The sequence below is a fragment of the Lytechinus variegatus genome, chromosome 15, assembly GCF_018143015.1.
Source record: "Lytechinus variegatus isolate NC3 chromosome 15, Lvar_3.0, whole genome shotgun sequence".
NCBI classification, from domain to species: Eukaryota; Metazoa; Echinodermata; class Echinoidea; order Temnopleuroida; family Toxopneustidae; genus Lytechinus; species Lytechinus variegatus.
In genome coordinates, this window is record NC_054754.1 from 23,512,009 (window position 1) to 23,538,586 (window position 26,578).

Genomic DNA, 26,578 nt, shown 5'->3' on the forward strand with positions numbered 1-26,578 from the left:
CCCCCCCCGCCCTCCCTCTCATTCTCCCCCCTCCATAATATACCACTCATTCCATACACACATTTTACATGACCATTCATTGTATCTTTCTGTTGTAAGTTCAGGGGTAAAGCCTGCCAACCATATAGCCGCCATCATACCCTGCCCCCGCGACTGCTCCAAGGATACATATCCGCCCACCCCGCTGAAACGGAAACAACGTTTCAATTTTTTAAGTCCACCGAGTGTTTCGATGACGGAGAGCAATGATAGACCTATATGCGTCAGCATCAAAACATCCCGATTGCTATACTTCCGAATTATCACGTGTACAAGAAAAGGCCAGAAATCGTCATTATAAGTCTTTATCCAACCAATCAAATTAAACAAGTAAACGGCACGGTGTCACGTACACAAGAGCCTGTCCATTCTGTTTTAAAATTTTCTCCTTCCACACACAAAAAAAAGCGCGCGTGATTTGAGGCAGGAACACTTGAGTTTCTCCGGGTATGCTTTTAACGTCTCCCGCGTTCGAGTGCACCATCCATCCTCCAGCCTGGAGCGACATTCCAAATTTTCTATGAAGGACACGATTTCCCTCCATGGTTATTCACTGAAAATAGCAGTTCTCCCATGAATCTCAATCAAAAGATAATTACTCAGCTGTTAAGACATGCATGCGGCAAGCTTGTATAGAGTCAAAACAACATTAAGGAAATGCCTGTAAGAAACTTGCATTGCAATGTATGAGGTTCTTGGACAAGTTGACTAATAAGCTCAAAAGTCGATAAAAAAAAACAACACGATGACCTTCGCACCGAGGGGAAGAGAGAAAATAACTGCTTGTTTGCTTTTTTAAATTAGGTAAAAGATCTATTTAAAAAATCATATAAAAATGATATGTGTGTAGTTACAGTTACAACTGTTCGGCTACATTGAAACACACCTAGGAAAATCAAGATCGTTGCTAGCCCCCCCCCCCGGGGGGCCAGTAAAAAGCAATATCTTGCCAAACAATGATAATAAGGAAATCCAACTCCAGTTGGAGGATTAAAAAAAAAAAAAAACAAAGTACAAAGGACATATGTTGAAAGGCACGGATTGAGGGGTGGAGGACAGGAACGGAAATTCGGTGATAATTTTGGTATTTCTATGGGAACACATGATCCTCTATCATAGGCTGCACATATTTATGACCCCCCGGCCTTCCAATATTATCTTCTGTATCAGGTTTATATTCTTTATATTTGGTTTATTTGAATATTTATGTCATTTATATTTTCTGATGCTATGTTTTATTTGTTGTAATTATTGCAGTTTAAATTTTGTTGGAAAAATGAATAAATAAATAAATGAAAAGACATAAATGAAACGAAATAAATAAAATAAAACACACTCCACGTGTGATCCCTTTCGAAAGTGAAGATGAAAATGGTTGCATTTCCAAGTGCCGTATACAATAATTCTTGGGGTTTCCATTTCGGGATGGAAAAAAATCAAACATTTTGAAGTGATAACTCTTCTTTCCATTCTTTCTGTATTTTTTTTTTTGGGGGGGAGGATGAGATTTTGGGGGTTTTGTCCTAAAAAATGGAACGATTGTCTGCCCCCCCCCTTCCCACGCGCCTTCTGAAAACCTCGGTACGTTTCTGCTCAAATGCACAAATTTTGTAATACCTAAGCTGTGAATGGTAACGAAAATCAAAAAGAAAAGTTTGTTTTCTTAATAATGAACAAGTGGTAAAGTTTTTGCCTTTATACGTTCACTCTTTGAAGTGAAAGTGAAACCATTATATTTAGAGATGAAATAAACACCTATGAATAGAATACATTGATTTGGCAGGATTTTCATTATATATAAGAAATCTTCTTATAGCATAACCTTTGGACCGCTTTTAATCAGAGGCTTCCAAATAAATATTGGGGGGAAAACGAGGCTTAACGTGCACATATTACATCAGGGACTGCGGAACCGTCATTAAAGTGTGTGTGTGGGGGGGGGGGGGGGCTTGTCCATGCTAAAAATCTCAATCAAATGGTAATTTTTACATTTTCGTACATGGTTTTTTTTTTAAAAGAAAAAAGGGGCTAAAGCCCCCCCCCCCTCGCTTCCGCGGCCGTGTGCATGTAGCTATTTAAGCATCTATTCCAGTGGAAAGGAAACAATTTATTTCACATTGGTTTAACTCGCTGATATAAACAAAAACTTTATCGTAGATTACAGGGGCGGATCCAGCTTTTTATAAAGGGGGGGGGTTGGGGTGGTATGCGAGGGAGCGTAGCGACCGAGTCCAAGCGAGCGGAGAGAGCGAGGGGGAGGGGAGGGAAAAGTAGGGAAAATTTTTGAAAATCTGTGTGTTTTCTTGCATCTAAAACACCAGTATTTTTGGTATAGAGGTCGTTGCCAAATTAACCCCCATTAAAATTTGTAAAAATAAGTTGCATTTTCCTGCAATGTAAGGCCAGTTAGCAACACAGATACAAAGAATAGGGGACCTTGGAATAAGCACTGTTAGCCTTATACTTTTATTATGAACAACTTGTCATGATACTCACTGGCAAATCTCAGTCAAATATGATGGACTGGCAGAAGAGACGCCTTGGATGTTTCTGTACAAATCCCTGTGACATTTGTGCGCCCAACTCCCCCTCCCCCCAAAAAGAAATAATAATAATAATACAAATAATAAATGAAATAAATACATAGAAATAGAATGAAATAAAATTACAAGTTAAAAAAAAAGATTTAAAAAAATGGTCCCCGGATTATTATTTTTTTTTTTTTGGGGGGGGGGGGGGTGGTTGCAGCCCCCCCCCTCCAGATCCGCTTCTGGATTATATCAGGGAAAGTCAATTAGCGTGAACTTCATACTCGATCTAATTTTAATGATGTTATTTGTAGGTTGAATCTTTTATTTCAATTGGATTGTTTTGAGAAAAACTTCTTGTATAGTTGTTTTTGATAGACCGAATAGTTCCTTTCGTTATCCCAGGTTTCTTACGTAGTTTATTTCTTGCTCGAATAGTTTCAAAGGTAATTTCTTTTCTTGCTCGAAAAGTCTCTAATGCTGATTGTTTGTCACTTAAGTTACATGTTTTTTTATCAATGGTACAAGCGTTCGCATTTTCTAAACCCGGCGAGTATGAATAGCTTTAACTGTCTCAGACATGCGTGTCACTATCATGACTATTAGGATTATAAAAGAAAGTTAAGCAATAATACTTGGAATAGGGTTTCTCTTCAGGCGTTCGCATTTTCTAAACTCAGCGAGCTGTGGGATAAATAGCTTAGGTATGCGTGTCACCATTAGCATGAAGACAGAAATTCTCTAGCTGCAACATTACGTAAACAAGACTGTCACTAAACAGACATCTTGTCTGAGAAGGGCTTTTCCTTTGAAACCTTCAAAATCTCGAAAATGCTCTCGAAGATATTCCGAGTTTCTCTTCCTCGGATGGCCAGGCCTCCTTCCATTACAGGAGCGGGGCTCAACTGGAATAAAGTTTGTTTAGTGGCGGCACAAAATGAGAACGGCTGCCTGAGGACCTGGGCTCCGGCGATAGCCGCCTCGGCGAACAGGACATTGAGTAGTTATATTAAGAATCCCGCCGTTGCAACGTCGGTCGACAGATACGAGCGCGTCCCCCGCGAAGAAATTTCTGCGTTCGATCACGATGCACCGTTTATTAATTCATGGGGGGACGACATCGCTCTGTCGTCGTCGTCCGTTTCAAGTGACGGTCATCTTGTGGTAGTGAAGTGGTCCGACGACGAGGCGCAGATATACCCCGCAGTTTGGCTAAGGGATCAATGCCACTGCAGCGAATGTTGCTACCCTGATTCATTCACGAGGAAAACCTTCCTGACAGACATGAATTTAGAGGTAAGATGCATAGGTATTTGTTATTTGCCTATTATATTAAGATATATGAAATAAAGGTTCATTGCGCTCTGCTGAATGCTAATGGCCAAATTGTGGTTTCGGGAACCACTCGTCGATTTGTATACGCGCACTTGTGTACAAAGTGAATGGGGGTGGAAATAGGGAACCATGCGTGTGACTGAATAAAGCGCTGCTGTATGAAGTTAACGGTGGTTCCCAATATCACGATAATGCCATGTTGGGGTATAGATAAGTGCTTGATTCTTTTTACAGTGCCACCCATGGGGGGGGGGGGACGCTTCCATTGAGTGGATACCATGCGCGACCAAGGGGTCTCGAAAAGCGCCCTAAACACATATTTTCCATATTCTGAAAATGCACCCCTTAACAAGTATTGGCGTGTGAAACCCTACCCTTAACAAGTGTTGGAAACAAAACGATACCCTTGGCAAGTATTCCCTGAAATGAACCCCTAAACAAGTACAGCGATTGTTCATAACCGACGACGTCGGTCGTCGGTTATACCTTTAGACACCATTATTTTGGTTTAATACGGCCCCACCTTTCACCTCGCGCAAATCGGACTCTTAACACGTAGTGTCGGGGCAAAAAGGACATCCCTTATAAATCATTTTAATGTTGTTTTATCATCCCCGGAAAGGTGACCCTTAACACGTAGCTTTCCTAGCGAAATAGATACCCTTTTTTCATTATTTTTGTGTTTTGACCCCGGGGGGGGGGCCACTTCCATTCACGAGTGGATACCATGTACGACCATGGGGTCTCCAAAAGCACCCTAAACACGTAATTTCCATAGTCTGAAAATGCACCCCTTAACAAGTATTGGCGTGTGAAGCCCTACCCTAAACAAGTATTGGAAACAAAACGATACTCTTGGCAAATATTCCCTGAAATGAACCCCTAAACAAGTACAGGAATGATTTATTGTTACGGGTCCTTCGGTCGTCGGCTTTACCTTATTTAGTTTAGTACGACCCCACCTTCTACACCTCGCGCAAATTGGAATCTAAATACGTAGTGTTGGGGCAAAAAGGACATCCTTTATAAAACATTTTAATTTTGTTTTATCATACCCGCAAATTCGACCCTAAACACGTAAATTTCCTTGCAAAATAGACACCCTTTTTTCATTATTTTTGTGATTTTGACACCCTTATCACGTTACGTACGTAACGTGCCCTATCGTGAAAAAGACATCCTTTTTACGTGTTTTTTGGTCGCGCATGGTATCCACTCGTCAATGTAAGTGGCCCCCAGGGGTTTGGACACCCTTATCACGTTACGTATGTAACGTGCCCCATCGTGAAAAAGACATCCTTTTTACGTGTTTTTGGTCGCGCATGGTATCCAAGTGGCCCCCGGGCATTTTCCATAGAGCTATTCATCGTATAACTTGGTTCTAAAGTGACTTGAATTCTTTTGATTATTTTTCATTGATTAAAAAGAGAGATTGTATAGTCCTAATTAAGTTCAACATTACTTTTCACCAATAGAGGCCCATACAAAAGTATGCTCAAAATTAAAGTTTTTGAGCACTATGGTGAAATTTAATGAAGAAAAAAAATCCAAACTCTATGGATCTGAGTATTTTTGGTGCCAAAAGTGATATATATATATTTTCAAATGTATGTTACATTGATCATGGCCGTGGGAAGATTTTCCTTGGGGGTGTTGCGTGTATTATTTCCCATAGGCAGCACCCCCTGGAATTATGGAAGGTGTGAAAAAAATATGAATATAACCCATATGAAATTTATTTTGTATATAGTCATGATAGTGAACCCCCAGTTTTTTTTCGGAACCAAAATGACCTCCGTTTTGTAGTGATATAACATTTTTTTTGCTCTTCAAATTTACATGACCAACGTACACAGGGCCCTGGCATAGATCTACATGTAGATTTTTTGATTGATTTATTTCATTTCTTTTCTTTTCTTTCCATTTTTTCACATACAAGTCAAAATACATAAATACAAATACATAAATACAATTACAAAAATGAACAAAAGTAACGACCTTACATTTGCAAAGATTGGGCATTTATACAAACAAAATATGATACTTATATCATCATTTTGTAAAACTTAACATTCTTAATTAAAACCATGGGTATACGTGTGTATGTTAAAAAAGAAAGGGTGAAATGAAAAGAGAGACCAGCTGAGAAGCTTGGCTTGTTGGACGCTGATCTCTCGAATACGTAAATAATGTAAATAACGTAATATAATGTGAACTTGGAAAATGATCATTCGAATCAAGGGAACGTAAATAGTAGGAAAATCGCTGAACGTATGGAAAATAAATGCACGGTCATGGATGATAAAAAAAAACAGAACAATGGACGGGGGGCAAGGAGAAAGAATAAGATAAAAAAAAACAAACTTGCACTGGGTAAGTGGTAGCACCTTTTGGGGTGTAATCTTGCACCCTAAAAATTCACCTACGTTCTATTATAATTTGCACCTAATGGGCTCGTTTTCACACACTAAGAAAAAGGGTTCGAATTTGAACCCTGGGATTAAAGGGTGCTAATGAGTGTAAATAATATGTTCATTTGTGCAGAGTTTAGGTGAACCCTTAACAGGTGTAGAGGTAAACCATGTAATAAAGCTGCAAATGTTACACCTTTCTAAACTTAAAGTATGACGAACCTTTATAAATGTGAAAGTTGCACATTTTAGGGTGAAAATGAGCACTTATTGGTAAAAGTAATAAGAAAAGATGCTGCCCTTCTTCAGGAGTCTCCTACAAGACGGATCCTAGAGATGGGGAGAGTCAACCAGCTCGAAACGTCGAGTCCCCGGGAGGTGGGGTGGGGGGGCACTTCCATTGACGAGTGGATACCATGCGCGACCATGGGGTCTTGAAAAGCACCCTAAACATGCTAAACAAGTATTTTTCATATTCTGAAAATACACCCCATGACAGGTATTTGATTTGATTTGATTTATTGTGTTCTTCCTCATCCATAACATTCGTATAATACAATTTTCATAACACAATAAACATATGTTAGCATTTTTGGCATGAATCATAAATAAAGAGTACTAAAAAAATAATTCCAGACAAAAATGATTAAATATATGATATTCACAATTTGCAGGAGAAGGATTTTCATCATAAGCAGATTGCTTGAAAAAAATGACATTCCCAAACTAAAAATAATTGAATTAATTAATACATTCATAAAGCAGAATGGGCATATATTTTCAAATACGAAACATCAATTCATGCAATACTTTAGTATGAAGATGAAGATGATGTGTGTGAAACCCTATCCTTAACAGGTTTTGGAAACAAAACGATACCCTTGTATTGGCAAGTATTCCCAGAATTAAACCCTAAAACAAGTACAGCGATAATTTAAATGTACGGACGTCGTGTTTACCTTAACATACAATTATAATTATCATTGGGGTTATTACGGTCCCACCTCGCGCAAATCTGAATCTAAACACGTAGTGTTGACTGTTGGGGCAAAAAGGTACATCCGTAAAAATGTCTTTCTTATACCCTCGCAAATTTGACCCTAAACGCGTGGTTTTCCTAGCGAAATAGATGCCCCTTTTTCATTATTTTAGTGTTTTTACACCCTTATTACGTAACGTGCCCTGCCTTGAAAAGACATTTTTTACGTGTTTTTTATGGGTCGCACATGGTATCCACTTGTCAATGTAAGTGCCCCCCCCCCTGGGTTGAGTCTTCTCTCCTGCTCTATAGCTCCATTCACCGACTCAAACCAGCCTTCTCTCATCTACTCTTAAACATTAAGCCGTTCACCCTTCCTACTCCTGCTACTCAGCTTTCCACTCCTTCGGGTCCACAGTCCAGACTACACTCATTCAGTGAAGAATACTCTAATTTCTAACCTCCACCATCTCGCCTTTCCATACATTTTCCATTTCACTTCTATCTCTACCCATTTTCATCTCGGTCATACCAGGGCCCCGTCTTACAAAGAGTTGCGATTGATCCAATCTGTTGCAAATATGGAAAGCCAGCAACATCAGCGACTAAAAATACATGTCTGTTCAAAAATGATTTCCAGAAATGATATATATTCCTACATTCACTTTTTTTTTATTGACAATTCAGTATGCTTGTCTTTATTTTCAAAGGACGTTGAGCAAATTTCCTAAAGAAAAATTATGGCATTGATGGATTTCCATATACTTGAGATTGATCGGATCAATCGTAAATCTTTGTAAGACGGGGACCAGAACTTTGCACAGGTCATGGTGTACCGTAAACCTCTTCTAGTCTGCGATTGATCATGCACCATGGAAACCTTCATACATCACCTGTTACATAATTATGTCTGAATCCCTCCGAATGTTTGAATATCATTCAAATTCTAGATATTCCCATTTTCTCTAAAGTGTGTCCCCAAAAAAGCTATACACTTTTGAAATGGCTGCCAAATAACGAATATATCCCTTTCCAAATGACACCAAAAATTGGAAAAACTATTCATGCTTGAGCGAACACTGCACTAGGGATATGAAAATTAAGCTGGCTGGAATAGCCTTCCAATTCCTGTCAGTTTTTGAGAGGTAAATCCTTTTGAACTCAAAGTTCTAGAGTTTAAGGGTGTTGTAATAAAAATTAATGACCAACCGTGACCAGTTTTGGTTGTTTAAGCAAATTTCATAAATTATCAAATTGAATTTTAATGCATGAGTGAACACAAATTACACTTTTTGGGGCAGCATTTCGACTTTATCATTTGGATCTCAGCAATGTGTTCAAGGGAGTCGAGAGAATAGGGGGTTAGATAGGACTTAAGTGGGAGAAGTAGGTTGGTGAAATAAGGGTCAACAGAACATGTAGCCCCCCCCCTCTCCCGCCCTCCCCTCCTGTTGAGAGACTGATTTCTATTGTCATGTACACGTGAAGTCCAGAGCAGAATGTTGATTTCATGATAAATTCTTAATTGGGGCATCACCTTATTCCTATCAATCATATCACCAATTTATCAATAAATAAACTCATTCAATGTGCCATGTGATCAATCAAACATTCATTTTTTTTAAATAAATTATTTCATAAATCATCATAATCAGTCAATTTCTTTGTAATCATTCAATAAAAAACTGACCATCAGCCATCGGTCACTTGGTAGTTAAGTTTTGAATAGACTACAATCCAGGAAGTGAGAGAGAGAGAGAAGGAGCCGGGGAAATGGAGGTGGGAGGGAGGGGGTACATATGACTTAATTTGTAAAAGGACACAAAGAGGAATTCCCTTTTAACCAAGTCTTACCATACCTCTTGCTTGTAACGGGTACTATCACATTACTCTGACTCTCACGAACACACTGGTGAGGTCCACAAGATTAATATGCTACACTCAAATTAAAATGCATGGTTACTCATGCATTTAACATCTATTTAGTAACTCGTGAAATCTGCCTAAGAAACCATAACTTATCTTAGCTTTACAAGTTCTAAAAGACTAACCTCTCAAAAATCTGTAAGGCTAATTCCTGCCCAGCCTAGCCAAGCTTAGTCTCTCATGAGGAAGGAAGTGGGGGGGGGGGGGGGGTAGAGATGGAAGGAGGGGTTGCTAAATGTTCTGTTGACCTTTATCCCATCAACGTACTTCACCTACTTAAGTCCTATCTTATCCCCTATTCTCCCGACTCTCACAAACACATTGCTGACATCCACATGATAATGTCAAAATACTGCACTCAAAATTGCAATTTATGATTACTCATTGCATTAAATTTCAATTTAATAACTCATGAAGTTTTCTCAAACAACAGATTACAATTGATCAATAATTCTGTTTCAGTGGACAGTGATCACTGAAGCAACCGCGTAGCCAGGATTTCATTTTGGAGGGGGCGGTAAATGCACGCGAAGCGTGCCAACACTTACGGAGCGCGCCAACACTTATGGAGCGCGCTTCGCGCGCTCCCTAGGGGGTGGGTGCAGGGAGGGGAGCTTTCCCCTCCCGCGCGAAGCTTTTAGTGTTTCATAAATTAAAATGAAAAGGAGCCGTTTCTCTTGTCTCTAGTACCTCCAATTCGGTTGACTATATTGCGATTTTGAACCTTGTTTTCAAAAGTGATTGTGAACGCACAAAAGAGGTATACAATGGAGGAAATTAAAATGATAATAACTCCGCGCGAAGAGCGGAAGCTAAAGTGTTTTATCAATTTTTCTTGCCATAAAAAGGGTCCCGAGAAAAGGGTATTCTCAAAGATATATTGAAACTTTCTTTGGAAAGTTCAGATTTGATTACAAATTTAGCATCAGTGCATATTTTTAACTCGCAAAACAGAGGAGAAGATTGGTAGAGGAAGATATTCCTCCCCGCGCAGAGCAATGAAACTCTGAAATTTCAAAGGGCGGACGTTTCATCAAATGTAGATATCTCTAATACCCAATCGTCTCTAATTCAATTGATTTTCTAAGATTATTGAACTTCATTACAAGGAAAATAGTGCGCATAAAGTTGAAACTTCTGTGATTTATTGAAATTATCTATCTATATAATAAAGGATGATTATTTTTTTTACTTATCCTGAAGCGCTTCATTTTGAATATAAAGAAACTTAAGTGTCATTCAAAATTTCAAACTGAGGGCGCAAAACATGACAGGAGATGAATGTATACAGGGAAATGACATGAAGTTTAATACAATTTGATAAAAAAATATTGTACTTTTTTATTTAATACGACACGAATTCCATACCTTCTTCTTTTTAAATTAGGAACCTGTTTGCCCCCAAATTATGGTTATTTATAGTAATTTGGCCTGACCTTACTCAAATTCATGCCCTAATGTATACAATTTTAACTTTAACTGGCAAGAAGCACATAGCTGAGGTGGAGAAACAGGGTTAAAGAAAAGGTGGGGGAACAATGGAGAACTTCAATATTGTCCTTTAACCGCGCGCAGCGCGGAAGCAAAATTCATATATGAATTTAGAGCAAGAAGAGTGAAGGAGTTTCTCTTTTGAGAAAAAAATAAAGAATAAAAAGAAAAAATACAAAGCTACCTTTCTTCCCTTTCCTCCCTTCCATTTTCCTTTTCTCCTCTCTTTTTTCCCTTCTTTTTTTCTTTTTGGGGAAGTTTTTTTTTTTTTTGGGGGGGGGGCGACCGCCCCCACCATCCCCCCTGGCTACGCGCTTGCACTGAAGCATGAATAGTTTTCCAACTTTTTGGTGTCATTTGAAAGTTTACTTTATTGACTTTCCATATATATAAGTTTTCCCCAAAAAAGTGATACATTTTTTTTTATTTGGCAGTCATTTCAAAACTGTACAGTTTTTGAGGGACGCACTGTATTTTATCATAGAATCAGGGGGGTGTTTCACAAAGATTTTAGTATGATTTAAGTCGCACTTAAATGCCGACGCGTACAAGATATGCAACGCGCGATCTTATTGATAGATACGCATTAGTGCGCGTCCTCTTGAGACGATCTGACCAATGCGGTCAAGCCATTCATACCGTACGCAACCCGGTATTTAAGTGCGACTCTAAGTCATACTTAAATCTTTGTGAACCCCCCCCCCCCCAATGTACTAGACGAGAGGTCAAAAGATCTATAGAATATAAGAATATATTTATGCAATTATGAAAAAGAAATCACGATTGTAACTGAAACTAAAGTCAATGTTGGTCATCATGATTAGTTATCAAATAGCACATTTAATTGCCCCAGGGTATTCACTTGTGTTTCCTATCAATTTTATTTAGACGAAAATTCAGAATGCATTCTTATCCGATGATGGTAAGATCTTGTCTGTCGATTGGGCTGATGGTCATCGTGGCAACTTCCCAACCGGATGGCTTCGTGGTCATCGCTTTGACCAGTCTCAGTCTGACCCTATCGCGGACCTCCGTCCTCGACTCTGGGGTCATGACGTAATGGCGACAGCGGACTTCAGCTTTTTCGATTTTGACGAGGTGATGGAGAACGACGACGCCCTCTACGAGTGGCTTAAAGGGCTCTACGGACTTGGAATTGCTCTTCTTAAGAATGCACCTGTTGAAACGGGTCAGCACTTCCGCCTCCAGAACAGACTCGGATACGAGTCTCCCTCTCCAATATCATCGGGGTGAGCTAATGTCAATTAAGGGCGTATATCTTTAAACAAAATCCTTTATTGTATTCGTCAGTAATCGACGACAGATATTTGCTCTTTAAGTTGGAGGTCTATTTTAGATTAAATAAGGAAAAGTTTTGTCGAATAGGCCTGTTAGATGCCATGTACATAGAAGTTAAGACATATTTGTAGGAAAAATCTTTTAGAATGTTCGTTGACGGTTAATCCTATAACGTTCGACAAGCTAAGAAGCGGGATGATGTTGGGACACAGCACACTGTTAGAAAAAATAGAAGAAGTTCCTGCAGCAGAGTCTCGAGAACACCTGTAATCTTACCGAATTGCGTAATCTTACAGGAAATTGGTATTTGATGTATGGAATCTTACAAATTTCCTTGAATAAAACACCCTTTTCCCCTTTTTTAAACAGACCTGTTCTGTTAAATTGCAGAAAAATTCTTGTTTTATGAATTTACAGAATGATTATTACGCAATTCGGTAAGATTACAGGTGTTCTCGAGACTCTGCTGCAGGAACTTCTTTTATTTTTTCTAACAGTGCACTTTAACATTTGTCTTCATATCTTGAATTGAAATTTATGCAAAGATCAATCCTGATGGATTATTTGTGACCTTACCCTGTTCTTCTGCAGAATAGTTACTCAAGTAAAGCTTAACCAAAAATCTGACCACCCAGCATACTCCGAAAAATCCCTTCAGCTCCACAACGATATGACTTACTACAACCAAGCGAAAGGAGTGAGTATTTACATGATTTTGTAGACATCGTCCGATTCCATGACTCTTTCCAAGCTTGAAGAGAAAAAGGGGTGATAATATCCCGATAATATCAATACTACTTTGGCGAGGATAATAAAATGTTGAGATAAATAAGGACTATTAAGGAGTCGAAAGACTATTGGCATGGACTTGACTAAAACAATGCTGTATCAACACTTCCAAATAATTTCTACGGAAACATTCGTCCAACATTTTATGTTGCGTTTTGGGGACTAATTGAATAATATCCCCGCCAAGGCCTATATTACCCTTGTTGACGGACCTCCACGTATCCATGCAATTCAATATCAAGGCTCCTTTCGAATCTCTAATCCACTGTCAGTTGATCTGTGATTGTTTTCAGTACTGGTGATGTCCATTCACTCTTAGAAATTTAGAACATTTCTTTGTCCGGTATTTAACCTTTAAAGGTTCTTAAGAGAAGTCGAAGAGGGTTTCTAAACGGTCCTTAATTATATTTGGTTCGGCAAAGAACCCTTTAAGATTCTTTATATAAAACTTATGGGGTTCCTGATGGTGAGAAGAACCTTACCAGGAACCTTTCATGGTTCTGTATATAACCTACGGGGTTCATAACACCATCCGTAACCACGTACTAGTTGTATATACAAATCTTAAAAGGTTTCTTGTAGCATCAAAGACTATTTAGAACCCTCTGCTTCTTTGAAGAAGCTTAAAATGTTTTAATTACTGACAAAGGTTCGTAACAAAACCCTTTTTTTCTAAGAGTGCTGTCAATCAATTGCCTTACTAGTATCAGTCGTTCCACTGCATCAAGCAAGCGAGTGGAGAAGGCGGGGAAAGTCTGCTGGTTGATGCGTTCAAGGTGGCCGAGGAACTCAGACATCAGAACCAAGAAGCCTTCGAGATGCTAACAAGGATTCCGTGGGAATTCAAGCTCTTAATGGGCACCAACTACCATAGCGCCCGTCGAGAAGCTATCAGGTAGGCCTAAACAAAGCTTTGAAGGCGACGTACGAAGGATTCGAGGACAGATAAATTGCAACGTCAAATACCCTTCTTGACAATTTATTAAAGAAGTCTTTGTCGAAAATAAGTGACTCAAAACAGCAGTGTCGTCCTTGATTCTGGAAAAACGATATATTTGCAGTTTTTCGTCAGCTCCGAAACTTAGGACGAAACTGCTGTTCAGGTTGCAAAATATTCGACAAAGACATCCCAGCTGTTATTTCTCATGTGACGAGCATTTTCGATATAATATGCACTGCTCTGTTCTTGAATACTTCGTACGTCGCTGATAGAACAATCACAGGGGACTTTGTCAAGGGAACCACTGTCAGCTATGACAAGTTGTCATCGCCGGACATTTGGCTTGGTGACAGCGGTGCTCCTGTACTCCTAAGCCAATCATAACCTAGTACAGATACTGGTCGTATTGTTTCTCCCACACATTACGCCAGCACTGATTCACATAGTACAACTCCACTGTCGAATCTGTACTCTCAAAAAAAAAAGTTTTTTTATATAGGTGTGACGCGCCATCAACGTAAGTTGTCGGCGGGTTGTTAAATCCAGTCCCGATGGACTAATCATAACCAAAGAAAACTGTTAGATTCGACAAGTACAAAATGTTCATGAGACTCTTCCCGGGATTCAACATGATCATCATTGTAAACTTTTGAAGTCAAATAAGACATATCTGAGCTTTAAAAGACTAAGAGGTCGATCATAAGCAGGGGCGTAGATAGCAGGGGGGATGGGGGGATGCATCCCCCCCCCAGAATTTTAGGTGGGGGGATGGTGTGTACAATCATCCCCCCAGGTTTCTGTGGGGGAAGAAGCAAAACTATACAGTAATAAAGCAATGAATGCTAGTTAAAATCAATCAATAATAATAGCAGTAATAATCATAACGTACAGCAATGACAAACATGATCAAAATTGGACTTTTATTCAGAGTCAATCATCTTATATGCATTTACAACTTGCAAGTTTTAAGTAATAACAACTGTCTTGCATCGTCATATACATTTAAGGATCGTTATTCAGAGTTTCACCAACTACATTTCCTTATATAATAATTATGTATTTGCAAAGGAGATAAGTTCAAAATATTTCATTACAGATTTAAGAAAGTGTCGCTTAATCACTCCCTTTCAGAGCAATTGCTTTCATAACACATTAACACTGTTCAAACGAATTAATAAGAAATTACCTATACACATACACTGACCCTTTTCCCTGCTGGCCATGTCCTCAACCCCTAATTTGCAAAGGAAAGGTGAAAATTTTCAGTCTCTAAGGAGCGAATTAGTAAATGAATGATTTTGGAATGAAAGTGCAAATTTTGGATGGCCTCAGTGATATCCGAGGTTTTTTTCACTCAATATTCACTCTTTCATATATTCACTCCTTAAAGAGTGAACTATTTCACTAATTTTTTCAGAGTACTTTGCGCTTTTCAAAGAAGGTAGAATCATCCAATATATAGACATGCCTTAATTCACGAAGGCAGATTGAATCAATCCATGGATAAGATTAATTTATGGTCTAAGATCACAGAACAAGCCTAACTCGACCCTCAGCGTGTTCATTGTCGGACCTTTGACAAAAAACATAATCATCTCGCGCATTTACGCGATAAAAATCTATACAGTTTACTTCCGACAATCCGGTGAGGTTTATTTCATTTCCATACTTAATTCAATCAAGCCTTTGTAATCATGGTAATTTTAAACAGAGTGTGCTTATTTTAGTGTCCGCATATCTGCACGTGGATAAGAAATATAATGTTGAGCTTTTTTTTATTTTACCCCTATTACTATAATTGTAATTGATATTTTTTTAGTTATTTGGCTGTTTATTTGTTTATTCCTTTAGTTGTTGATTCATTCGTTTGATCATTAACGATATCGCTACTTTTAAAAGAGTATACTACTATACTAGTAAAATAAGGAATACTAGTTATTCTAGATCATGTTTAGCAGGACTGTCATGACCAAGATGATAACTAGACATCCGACAAATGACATTTCTCTTATGATCATCTTTACTCATTGTCATTAATCAAACAAAAGATTACTGCCATGAAAAATGTGCAAGGAAGTTTGTTTATTACTGGATGCCCTGTTTATTGCTGAAAGCAAAGTGATTAAAAGACACACGAGATAATCCATGAGGCAGATCGTGTTATTTTGTTATCTTTAACTCGTCTGCTTTGGCCCATGATATTTTGTTTTTATCGAGTACATTATCTCCTTCATTCTTTATATTTCTATATTAATTATATATCTATATATATATATATATATATATACATATATATACATATATATATATACATATATATATACATATATATATATATATACATACACACATATATATATAAAGTATGACCCAGCTAGGGATCATCCACCCAGGTCTAAGGACCTGTCTACGCCACTGATCATAAGTATCACCATACCACCAACGATGCTGACGGTAAGCATTAAACTCTAAAAATTCGAATGTTAAATCAACATTTGAAAGGTTAGAGGAGTTCAAATGTTCATTTAACATTTCTTTTTTAGAGTGTAGAGTCTCCGTGACTCTACATCGTCTCGCATCTTCATACAATGTTTTCTAAAACAATCCAAGACGTCCTTGGCTGTGTTTTCGAACATAGCTATATAGGGTGAAGATATTTTAACACCATGCTTTATCTTTATGTATCATGATCGGACACACGTGCTTAATGTAAGAGAAGCCATCGCTTGTTTTTTTTTACATCCAATGCAGACTTAACAATAAGGGTGAGGTGTGTCAAGTCACTATTAACGATATATGTAGAGCAGCCATGCTACGGATACCGCCAAAGGACGTCCACGACGCCTATGTGGCCCTGCAGGAATTCACCCGAATGCTTTATCATCCAGATTTCGTGGCTAAATACATGCTAGCACCAGGTGAAACCTTTACAGAAACTTTTTTAGTCTCATAATCATAATTTTAAGACATCGGATCGCCTCATTTTCAAAGTTCTTGTCTTCCGCGTGAATCATTGTTCTGCTTCACAATACAAATGTTGATCAAGTTAAAAAATACACCGCTGTCACATGATCTCATACGTCCAATTCTGGTCCCCATATTACAAAGAGTTACGAGTGATCCATTCAATCGTAATTCTATGGAAATCCAACAGTGTCATTTTTATACAGGAAATTTGTAAAATGCCCTTTGTATACAAAGGAGAAGACACAAAATTATCAAGGAATCAATTAATTTATGGATATACATTCATATCTAGAACTTTGTTTGAACAAACATGCATTTTATATGTTGACTTTGCTGGCTTTCCATAGTTGCGATTGATCAGATCAATCGCAACTCTTTGTAAGACGGGCCATGGTCTTATATTGAAACCCAAATCTACAAAGACATCAGCTCTGTAGTCAGTGTTGTCAATTAGGGGGTTCGATCCCTTCTCTTCTTTTTCCTCCCCAATCTCCTCTTGCGGCTGTCAATTTTAGGGGGCCCGATCGAACCCCAAACCCTCCCACCCCTGGCTACGGGCTTCGACATAACATGCATAAGGGGTTCGGGATTTTGCACATGTTAGTCCGGCCAGGTCTCTGTAATCATGGCAATGATCTCCCTCTCCGGTTCTTTGCGGTACTTATGTTGTCACAAGCAAACAATACAGAGTTCTCGCATTTACAACGGGGCTCTCTGTACAACCCACCAATTCCTTTGAAAATGCAAGTCAAATCGCAATGGAGAGCTGAGAGTTCCGTCGAAAGTTCGAGGACCGGGACAGCAACGTGGTCTCGTGACTCTGGACAACGACATTATTTGCAATTGTTCGTCCGGTCCACATCCTTGGTCGATCTGCTGTCCCGGTCCATAAATAAGCCCTTACATGCCTAATATGGATCTAGGTTTTCTATCAAGGTGGGGGGGGGGGGGGGTTAAAACGAGCATTTTTTGACTAGCAAAAAAGGGGGTTGACTCCCGAAAATGTAGGTAATTATTATTTTTTACTTGGCAGCCCCAGGGGAAGGAAGAATTAACCCCCCGTTTATCTGCCACTGCAATGCCACTGGTATGAAGTTTTTTTTTGTTGGGTGATGTACGGATTATTCAAGAAAAGAGGAAATTTGTTGTCAATTTGCCCTTCATGACAAAGAACCATAGAAACAAAATTCTTGTCGAAATGTAGTTAATCTAAACTAGCAGTTTAATCCTTGGTTCTGAACAGATATTTGCGTTATTGTCATCTGCTCTGAAACTTCTGTTCCGGTCAAAGAATTTTGGACAAAGACATCCCACATGTTCTTTGTCATTTGACGGGTATTTTCAGTACATTCCGTTCTTGAGTCATCCATACTTCGTTGAGCAAGAACCTCCGACTTTCTGAGTGAGAGCCTGGTTTACTTAATTGTGTAATGCCAATTCGTCCATTTACCAACTCGTCTAATATCTTTTGGTCTACCATGAGTTCGTCCATCATCCACAGGGTCTAATTTGCATTTCGTCCACCCACCATTTCGTCTAATAACCAACTGGTCGAATAGCCATTTGTCCTATGTATATACACCGTTTGATCTAACTGTATTAAGTTAATTTAAGTTAAATGAATGAAAATGAAATGGATAGTAGACCAAATGGTTAGACGAAATGGTCATAGACGAACTGGTGATTAGACGAAGTGATGATTGGATCAAATGGCTACTGGACCAAATGGTTGTTAGACGAAGTGTTGAAGGACGGAATGGTATTAGACTTAATGAAATGATGGGAGACCATGTGGTGAGTGGACGAGTTTGGCGGACGAAACGAAGTGGAAATTTACCGAAATCCTTCACCTCCCGTCCTTTTTGTCTTGATTTATTCTCAGGCGATATTCTAGTTTTCAACAATCTTCGTGTGTTACACGGCCGTCTCGGTTTCAGCGTCACAGCAGAGACACAAAGACACCTTGAGTCATGTTACTCTGACTGGGATATCATTCCTGCAACCCTACGTAATCTCAGAAAGCAGCGAATCCTGGCGAAATGCAAGTCAGATTAATTGAATTGTGGGTGCGTCGTGGGCTAGTGATTCCGATTCTTGCCTTTGAAACAGAGGGTCGTGGGTTCGAATCGTAGCCATGGCGTGTTTTCCTTCAGCAAGAAATTTATCCACACTGTGCAGCACTCGACCCCGGTGAGGTGAATGGGTACAGGGCAGGAGTAATTCCTTGCATGCACTGAGCGCCGGTGATGGTAGCTCGAGCTAAATCCAGGGTAATAATAGCAGCGCTTTGTATCCTCTGGCAAAAAGCGCTTTATAAATCCAGCTATTATTATTATTATTGTTCAAAAACACTTTTTAAATGAAAGTACCCTCTAAATGCAAAAGAGCCAATCTAGTCCCTAATCACTCTCCTCTTGTAGTGATTCTAGGGACCAATCCATTTGGAGTGAACCGTACATCCTTTTAGAGTGCATTATGACTCTTTCGGAGTGAACTGCAAAAAGAGGCACATGCAGTTCACTCCAAAAGGAGTCATAATGCACTCTAAAGGATGTATAATTCACTCCAAAGGGATTGGTTCCTTGTATCATTCCAAGACGAGTGTGGTTAGGGACTAGATTAGCTCTTTTGCATTTAGAGAATATGCACATTTTTATTAATTCATACATAAGGATACTTGGGAAGTCCTGTTTATTGTTTTGTACAACTAATTTTAGAATAAGCCAGTTCGTAGTTCCTTTCTGCGCATGATCAAAAGATTCTACGCATGAGCAGAAGAAGGTCATTTGTACTAAAGTGACATGGCGTTTTAAAATCTAATGAGATAAGCACCAACTTTGATGTCCTGATTATTCATATATTCTCCTATATTCTTTTGAATTGTCGTTTTCATTTACATCCACAAAAAACGACAATACTTCCACGAACGACTGGTATTTCACAGTTTGCAAAGTACATTGTGCAACATGCTAAGATATGTATTCAAAGAAGTTATGCAACAAATGCATTCATTAAGTGTTTATTTGTGTGCTATTCTAGTCGCCTGGTCTATTCAATTTCTTCATCCTTCAAGTTCAAGTTCAAGTTTATTTTCCATTTCCATTATCATCATTACAAGCAAATACAAATCAAACATACATTATAAATATAGACAAAAACAAATGAAATGTGATAACAATGATTACAAATCAATTACAAGTTACAAAATATTTGTAAAATAGTTTTAATAGAATCTGATATGGAAATGGAAATGGAAATCCTGCTATGTAAGGCAAGCTTACGTAATATCTTGCTTTGAAATCTGCCTATCATAATGAAAGAAATGAAAGGTCATTTGCCCAAAATTGTCAATGAAGTAATTACGAACTGGTCTATTGTCACAACCATGAACAACTGATATCTGTAAATCCAAAAACAGTTCCAGACCTGTATTACCATCCAGCTATATCCGATTGGTCTATATGATAGTACTTATCTGTTTAAATCTTTGGCAAAGAGCCAATGATGTTGAAAAAAACTCGATTGTCGTCTAACCTTCAAATAAGTGCAGTGGTATTCGAATCTTTGTTTTCAACTGTTAGAATTCAAATCCAAGTTCAAATTCAAGTTCATTCATTAAAATCAATATAGAAATATCAACTACATAGCATAACATAAGATGATTAGGACCAACGAGAACCTGAAGATTGTGTAAACTGGCCCTTTACATATGATGTGTAAGATAATAAAAAAGAGTTTAAAGGGGAAGTTCACCTTGACGAAAAGTTTCTTGTAAAAATAGTAAAGAAGTATTGGTGATGGTTTGAGGAAAACCCATTACAGATTAAAAAGCTTATTAAAAAATTAAGTTTTTGTTGGATTTGTGACGTCATATACGAGCACCTGTCCCCAAAATGCTTACATTTAAATTCTTTAATATTCCATGATGTTTAGAAAACATTCTTCTTTCAGGCGCGGATGTGTAATAATGTGTCCTTTTATAAACTATAGGTATAGTAAAACCATTTTCAATTATTTTGAGAAAATAACATTACATTGACTTTCTTTATACTCACGATAAACATGATTGTGACGTCACAAATAACGCTATAAAAATTCTAATAACTGTTTAAATCCATAATGGATTTACCTCAAACCGTCACCATTTTTTAAAAAATAGTTTTTTATGTCATTAGCTTTTTGTTAGGGCGAAGTTCTCCTTTAAAGATATATGAAGAAGTAATCGTTATAGTTTGAATAAATTTGTGACGTCTCTAGCGCCATCTCTCTCGATAAGGCTTTTTTGTTTTGTCCTTTTGGCAATATTATTTTCATCCCATTCCATGCTTGAAAAGTGTTTATTACACGAATATTCATAAATGAGTTTGTTTTTTATCATAGTAAAGTTTATATCCTTTACATCCAACGTACCAGTTTTAGGCTATACTCAATTATGTAATATAATAATAATAATAATATGTCCATTTATATAGCGCAGTTACTATGTGCATATACTCAACTCCGCTTTGATGCTTGGTATCATATTATTACCCCGGTTGTAGCTGAGCCGCCATATTAATAGGCGCTAAAGCGTTCAAGGAAAAATCCTACCGGGTACCCATTCACCTCACCTGGGTCGAGTGCAGCACAATGTGGATAAATTTCTTGCTGAAGGAAATTACGACATGGCTGGGATTCGAACCCACGACCCTCTGTTTCAAAGTCCGGAGACTAATCCACTGGGCCACAACGCTCCACATACCAATAAATTTTAAACTTTAAAACTTTAAAGAGATTTACCAAAGCTAAAATAAGCTTTAAAATTTGTATATTTTGTAGAAGAAAAATGAAAGAAATGTAAGTTTGTTTAATTTCATACCCTTTGCATAATACCTGTCTTATGGCATTCACATTTATATAATATACTGGTAGTAATGAATCTATGTATTAATGCTGAATTAAATTGAATTTGAATAGTGACGTACACTTAAGAGATTTACCAAAGCTTGATAAGCTTCAGAATTTGTATAATTTGTGAAAAGGAAAATTTATCACTAGTGGAAAGAATACTAAAGGTGCACAGCAAAAACTCTGGTGTTAACCGGTGTACATAGAGGACCACACCAGTTATTTTACACCGGTGTTAAATTGGTGGTGTTAGTTTTACATCTATAGGTGTTATTACAACACCTTTTGTTGTTACATTTACACTCTTTGGTGTTATGTTTAATCTCTAGGGTGTAATTTTAACACTTAAGGGTGTGGTCCTCTATTAACACCAATAGGTGTCAGTTTTAACACTGCAGTTTTTACAGTGTGAAGTTAAATGTTTTATTCTCAAAAAAGCATGTATAGTTTCTTAAATTGATTAATAGATTTATGCATGGATGTATAGATGCATAAATAAGGTGTTTTCAAAAACAATTTATGTAACTTTTATCGTGTCTGTGTGTGGTTTAGGGGATCAAATTAAAAAAAAATGTTCGTGCTAAAATGTTTGAATAAAATAATAGATATTATTTGTAAATTAAAATATCAATATGTTGATAGTACATCAATCTCACAAAAGGCAAATAAATAGTAGCAGTCTGAAAAAAGAACAAAACGGTGTAAGGATAGACGAAAATAGTAATTTAATATTTTTTTTTGCCTATACAGACTTTGTAGAAAACGTAATTTATGCTCATCTCCTTTTGTCAAACGGACCTTTAATTATGTTGGTTGATTTAATAGGTCATCGTGATTATTCAGAGAGAAGCTGAATCTCGTGAGCACTGATTTCTTTTTTTAATTTCCGTATCATGCAGATACAGCTATTTGCGAAAATGTATGTTTCAATAAGGATATTAAGAAATATGTAAGAAAAGAAAATGAGAAAATGTATCTGGCTTATGTTATGATTACGAGTAGTAGAATTAGTTGAACTATTGTTATTTTGATTATGATTCAGGGGAAAAAAAACTCGTCACTAAATCACAGAATTCCGATTATCTGTGAAGCTTTGCCTTCCTTTCTCCGTGGCATGTGGCGTTCGATATGAATACGGGACTCAATTTTTGGAAAAAATATCCGTTGACGCTTACATACGCTGCACCACTCAGTCTCGCGGACACTCGGCCGCACACCAAGACCCTTCCCTATCCGGCTCTGCTTTGATTTTACACACCTGTCTTTCATACATATCAATATCCGTCTCAGGAGGCATGTATAGTGATAACGAAATCCATTCACAAACGTAATTGAAGTTCAAACACTACCAACTATTTATTTTAGATTTGTTTTTACCATTTTACATTAAGACGACCCCTCCTAATGATTTTGGAACCCTCTCTTCATTTTTTAAGCACGCATGGGTGGAAATCTATCCCCAATGGTAGATGGTGGAGGGGGGGGGCAGGGGCTGAAAATTTGACAAGCCAAAAAGGGGGGGTCATCATCCAAAATGTGAGGTAATTTTAACCCCCCCCCCAAATTGAAAACCCCAAAAAGGAGAAGTTTTCACCTAAAATGTAAGGTCATTTAGTCCAAAATACATGTATTGTTATGTTAATTGTGAATGAGGCATTTTTTTCTCCATCACAAAAGACGAAAAATAGCAGGGGGTCATTTGATATTGTGTCCCCCTACTATTTTTGATAGGGGAGACGCGCACCTGCAGTTTTCAAAGGGGTTGGGATTGTTTTTGTGAATGGAATTCGTTTTCACTTGTCTTCCTGTAACATGCGAAATTTTGTCGCCACTTCGATACTATTTAATTTTGTTCAATATTTTAGATGAAACACAGGAACGCATTTCAAAAACTTTAAATTCCGATGAGAAAGGGGGGGGGGGGTCAGTGAAGTACCTAGGATTATTCACAGCAAATTCGTCCGCCCAAAAATTTGACAAGCAAAAAAAAAAGTCTTCAACCAAAATAAAGGATTTCGTACCAGAAAATTCAAGCTCGTCAGGGGGAGGGAGGGACAGGGATACGTCCCTTTACATGGGTTGTGACTCGTCAGGGTACGCTTAAGGGGGGGGGGGTATTAAACCTATCCAATATACTTCAGGCTAGCCAGAAGTACTGGTCGCGCGAAGGAGACTGATGGGCGATTTGTTACTTTGACACTTTAAAGCCTGTGTATAGCTTTGGTAAAGGGTCAATAATGTGATTGATAATCGAATATCATCTAATATGACAGTCTTACTGAAGCGTAGAGACCGTTAGATATACTGCACTTCTCTGAGAAAATTTCAAATATTCAAATTTTGGATATATAGCGCCCTCTCTCGGCGATGCTTGTTTTAAATTAAAAAAATGGGCATTCAAGCACTTATCTTATAAATTTAGTGATTAGATATCCAAAAGTTACAGACAAAGAACATATCTTGAAAGTTTCAGCCCATTCCATGATTTGGAATAGGATTTAATTGAAAGACAAAAACACACAGATATTTTAATTTGATCGGGTGACCCGATGAAGTTAAATTTCCTTTTAAAATCGCAAAATTTATCCTGTAAAACACATTTTCATATCCTCCACATCATAGCTGTTATAGGGCATATCCATTCATATTAGCTAGCAATGAATGAATGAAAAAAATGGGCATTCAAGCACTTATCTTATAAATTTAGTGATTAGATATCCAAAAGTTACAGACAAATAATATATCTTGAGAGTTTCAGCCCATTCCATGATTTGGAATAGGATTTAATTGAAAGACAAAAACACACGTGATATTTTAATTTGATCGGGTGACCCGATCAAGTTAAATATACATGTAAAATCGCAAAATTTATCCTGTAAAACACATTTTCATTTCATATCCTCCACATCATAACTGTTGTAGGGCATATCCATTCATATTAGCTAGCAATGAATTGGAATAGTGATAGGTGCATTTTGGTGGATTTACCAAAACTATACACAAGCTTTAATGACTAGACTGCGGGGTAATGCGCTTCGAACGAAATTCTAATCTTATCTTATTCTTGAAATAATATTTTAGTTTGATATAGTGTAAATCGATAGGTTTGAAGACAGGCTGCTGGAATATGCAGAAGACTCTAGGATGAATATTTTTCGTGATGAAATCAGTGACGAAACACATTTTCAAACAGTGGCCCTAATGCGGATATCGTCAGGATATGAACTGGGGAGTGTAATTGAATTTTTTTAAACTGAATTCAGGCCAGTGACGTACCTGACAAACTTCGTCAGAAGGGGGGGGGGGGGTTATCAACAAATTCCAAATGAAAGAGATTCACAAATACAAAGTGGTAAGTCTAAATTAAGGTGACTTCGCTTTAATTTGAAGTGAAAGACGAACATGACTAACGCCCTCTTAAGACAATGTACAGCGATACTTTTTGTTTATCTCAACTACAGAGTGACTATGCCACTAGATAAACCACTTATTTTCTTACACCGGAGCCAATGGACAATGCACGGCGTTAAAGTTGAATGTTCATTAATTGTTGAAACCATAACACCAAATGGAGTAATGCTTTTTTTTTTTTTACATAATTCATCTCATATCCTTGAGCATGGTTTCTCTCGGATATTGAAAAACTAATTCAAAAAGGCGATTCATGGAAATGATTTTTTAATTAACGATTTGCGCGAGTGAATGAATCGCTTGTGTAGGGATTCTCACTTTATTTCGAACGAGTGGCAGGCAAGTGACCAGAATGACACGATTAATTTCATTTTATGACCACGGAATTTACTCAGTGTGGTAATAAAATACACCATGTAACTGAAATTGAATACTCGAAATCAGATTAAGAGAGAGAAAAGAGGGCTTCGTGTCTGTGTAGAGGGTGGGTGTGTTGGTGTGTGTTTGAATAATTATTACTGCTTGGTTTATCATTGAATATATGTTCTTTAATCAATATCATTTTTTTATCCTGTTCTGTAGAAGTTACTTTGTTTTGGAGACCCCTTTCAAAACCTTTCATGTCATAGTACTTTTTGTCAAACTATCGCTCGATCGTTTGAATAAGCTGAAACTTGAAATTAAAGGAAAATGAAACCTTTGGAACAAGATAGCTTGTGTAAAAACAGAAAAATTCAAAGAAACAGATCAACGAAAGTTTGAGAAAAATCGGACAAATAATGAGAAGGTTATGAGCATTTGAATATTGCGATCGCTAATGCAATGGAGATCCTCACATTGGCAATGCGACAAAGATGTGTGATGTCACTTGTGGATAATTCTCCCCATTACTTCAGTATATATTTCCCTTTAAATGCCTCTTTTATCACATCTAACAGTAGATCATGTGTTCTTTCTATAGGAAGGCATGTAATACAGATTTTTAAAGAATACGTCACGGATAAAGAGTTCGTATCACCATAAGAAAAAAACAAAGACATTTTGGCGGTATTGCATAGTCCATCAAAGGGAAAGTTGTTCACATGTGACATCACACATCTTTGTCGCATTGCCAATGGGAGGATCTCTATGGAATTAATGATTGCAATATTCAGATGCTCATAACTTTCTCTTTATTTGTCCAACTTTCTCAAACTCTGTTCTTATTCTTTGATTTTTCTGTATTGACACAAGCCTACTTATTCCAAAGGTTTAATTTCCCTTTAATTACTCCCTCTCTCTCTTGGTCTCTCTCCCTCATCTCCCCCCTCTCTCTCTCTCCCTCTCTCTCACACTCTCTCTCCTCTCTGTGTCAATTTTATCATCTTTGATGACATCACTTTCCTCCGACTCCCCATTGGCTTATCATATTTTTAGCGTATACCCCCTTGTTACTTTACAGCCAATGAATATGTTGGAGGCCTTTCACTACGTTGAAATGCCTTTCGACTGCCCTCCTGCCTCACCGCACTCCCGCCCCCGTCATTATATTTTGGGATTAGGTGGGCTTACCGTTTTAATGTTGAGCATTCGTTGA

General features: G+C 37.8%; 1 protein-coding gene across 2 annotated transcripts; it reads left to right on the plus strand.

Moving 5' to 3' along the window:
* Nucleotides 1-3,246: 3,246 nt before the first annotated feature.
* On the plus strand, nucleotides 3,247-18,874 carry LOC121429239 (gamma-butyrobetaine dioxygenase-like). 2 transcript variants are annotated; one of them, XM_041626201.1, is made up of 6 exons: nucleotides 3,248-3,863; nucleotides 11,598-11,959; nucleotides 12,600-12,705; nucleotides 13,502-13,692; nucleotides 16,489-16,655; nucleotides 18,587-18,874. In XM_041626201.1, the coding sequence occupies exons 1-6, from the start codon at nucleotides 3,399-3,401 to the stop codon at nucleotides 18,757-18,759; spliced, it is 1,464 nt and encodes a 487-aa protein (XP_041482135.1). In that variant the 5' UTR covers nucleotides 3,248-3,398; the 3' UTR covers nucleotides 18,760-18,874. The 2 variants fall into 2 exon arrangements, with proteins under 2 accessions (XP_041482136.1, XP_041482135.1); XM_041626202.1 differs by lacking the exon at nucleotides 16,489-16,655 and having other exon boundaries at nucleotides 3,247-3,863; nucleotides 18,587-18,764.
* The last annotated feature ends 7,704 nt before the right edge of the window (nucleotides 18,875-26,578 follow it).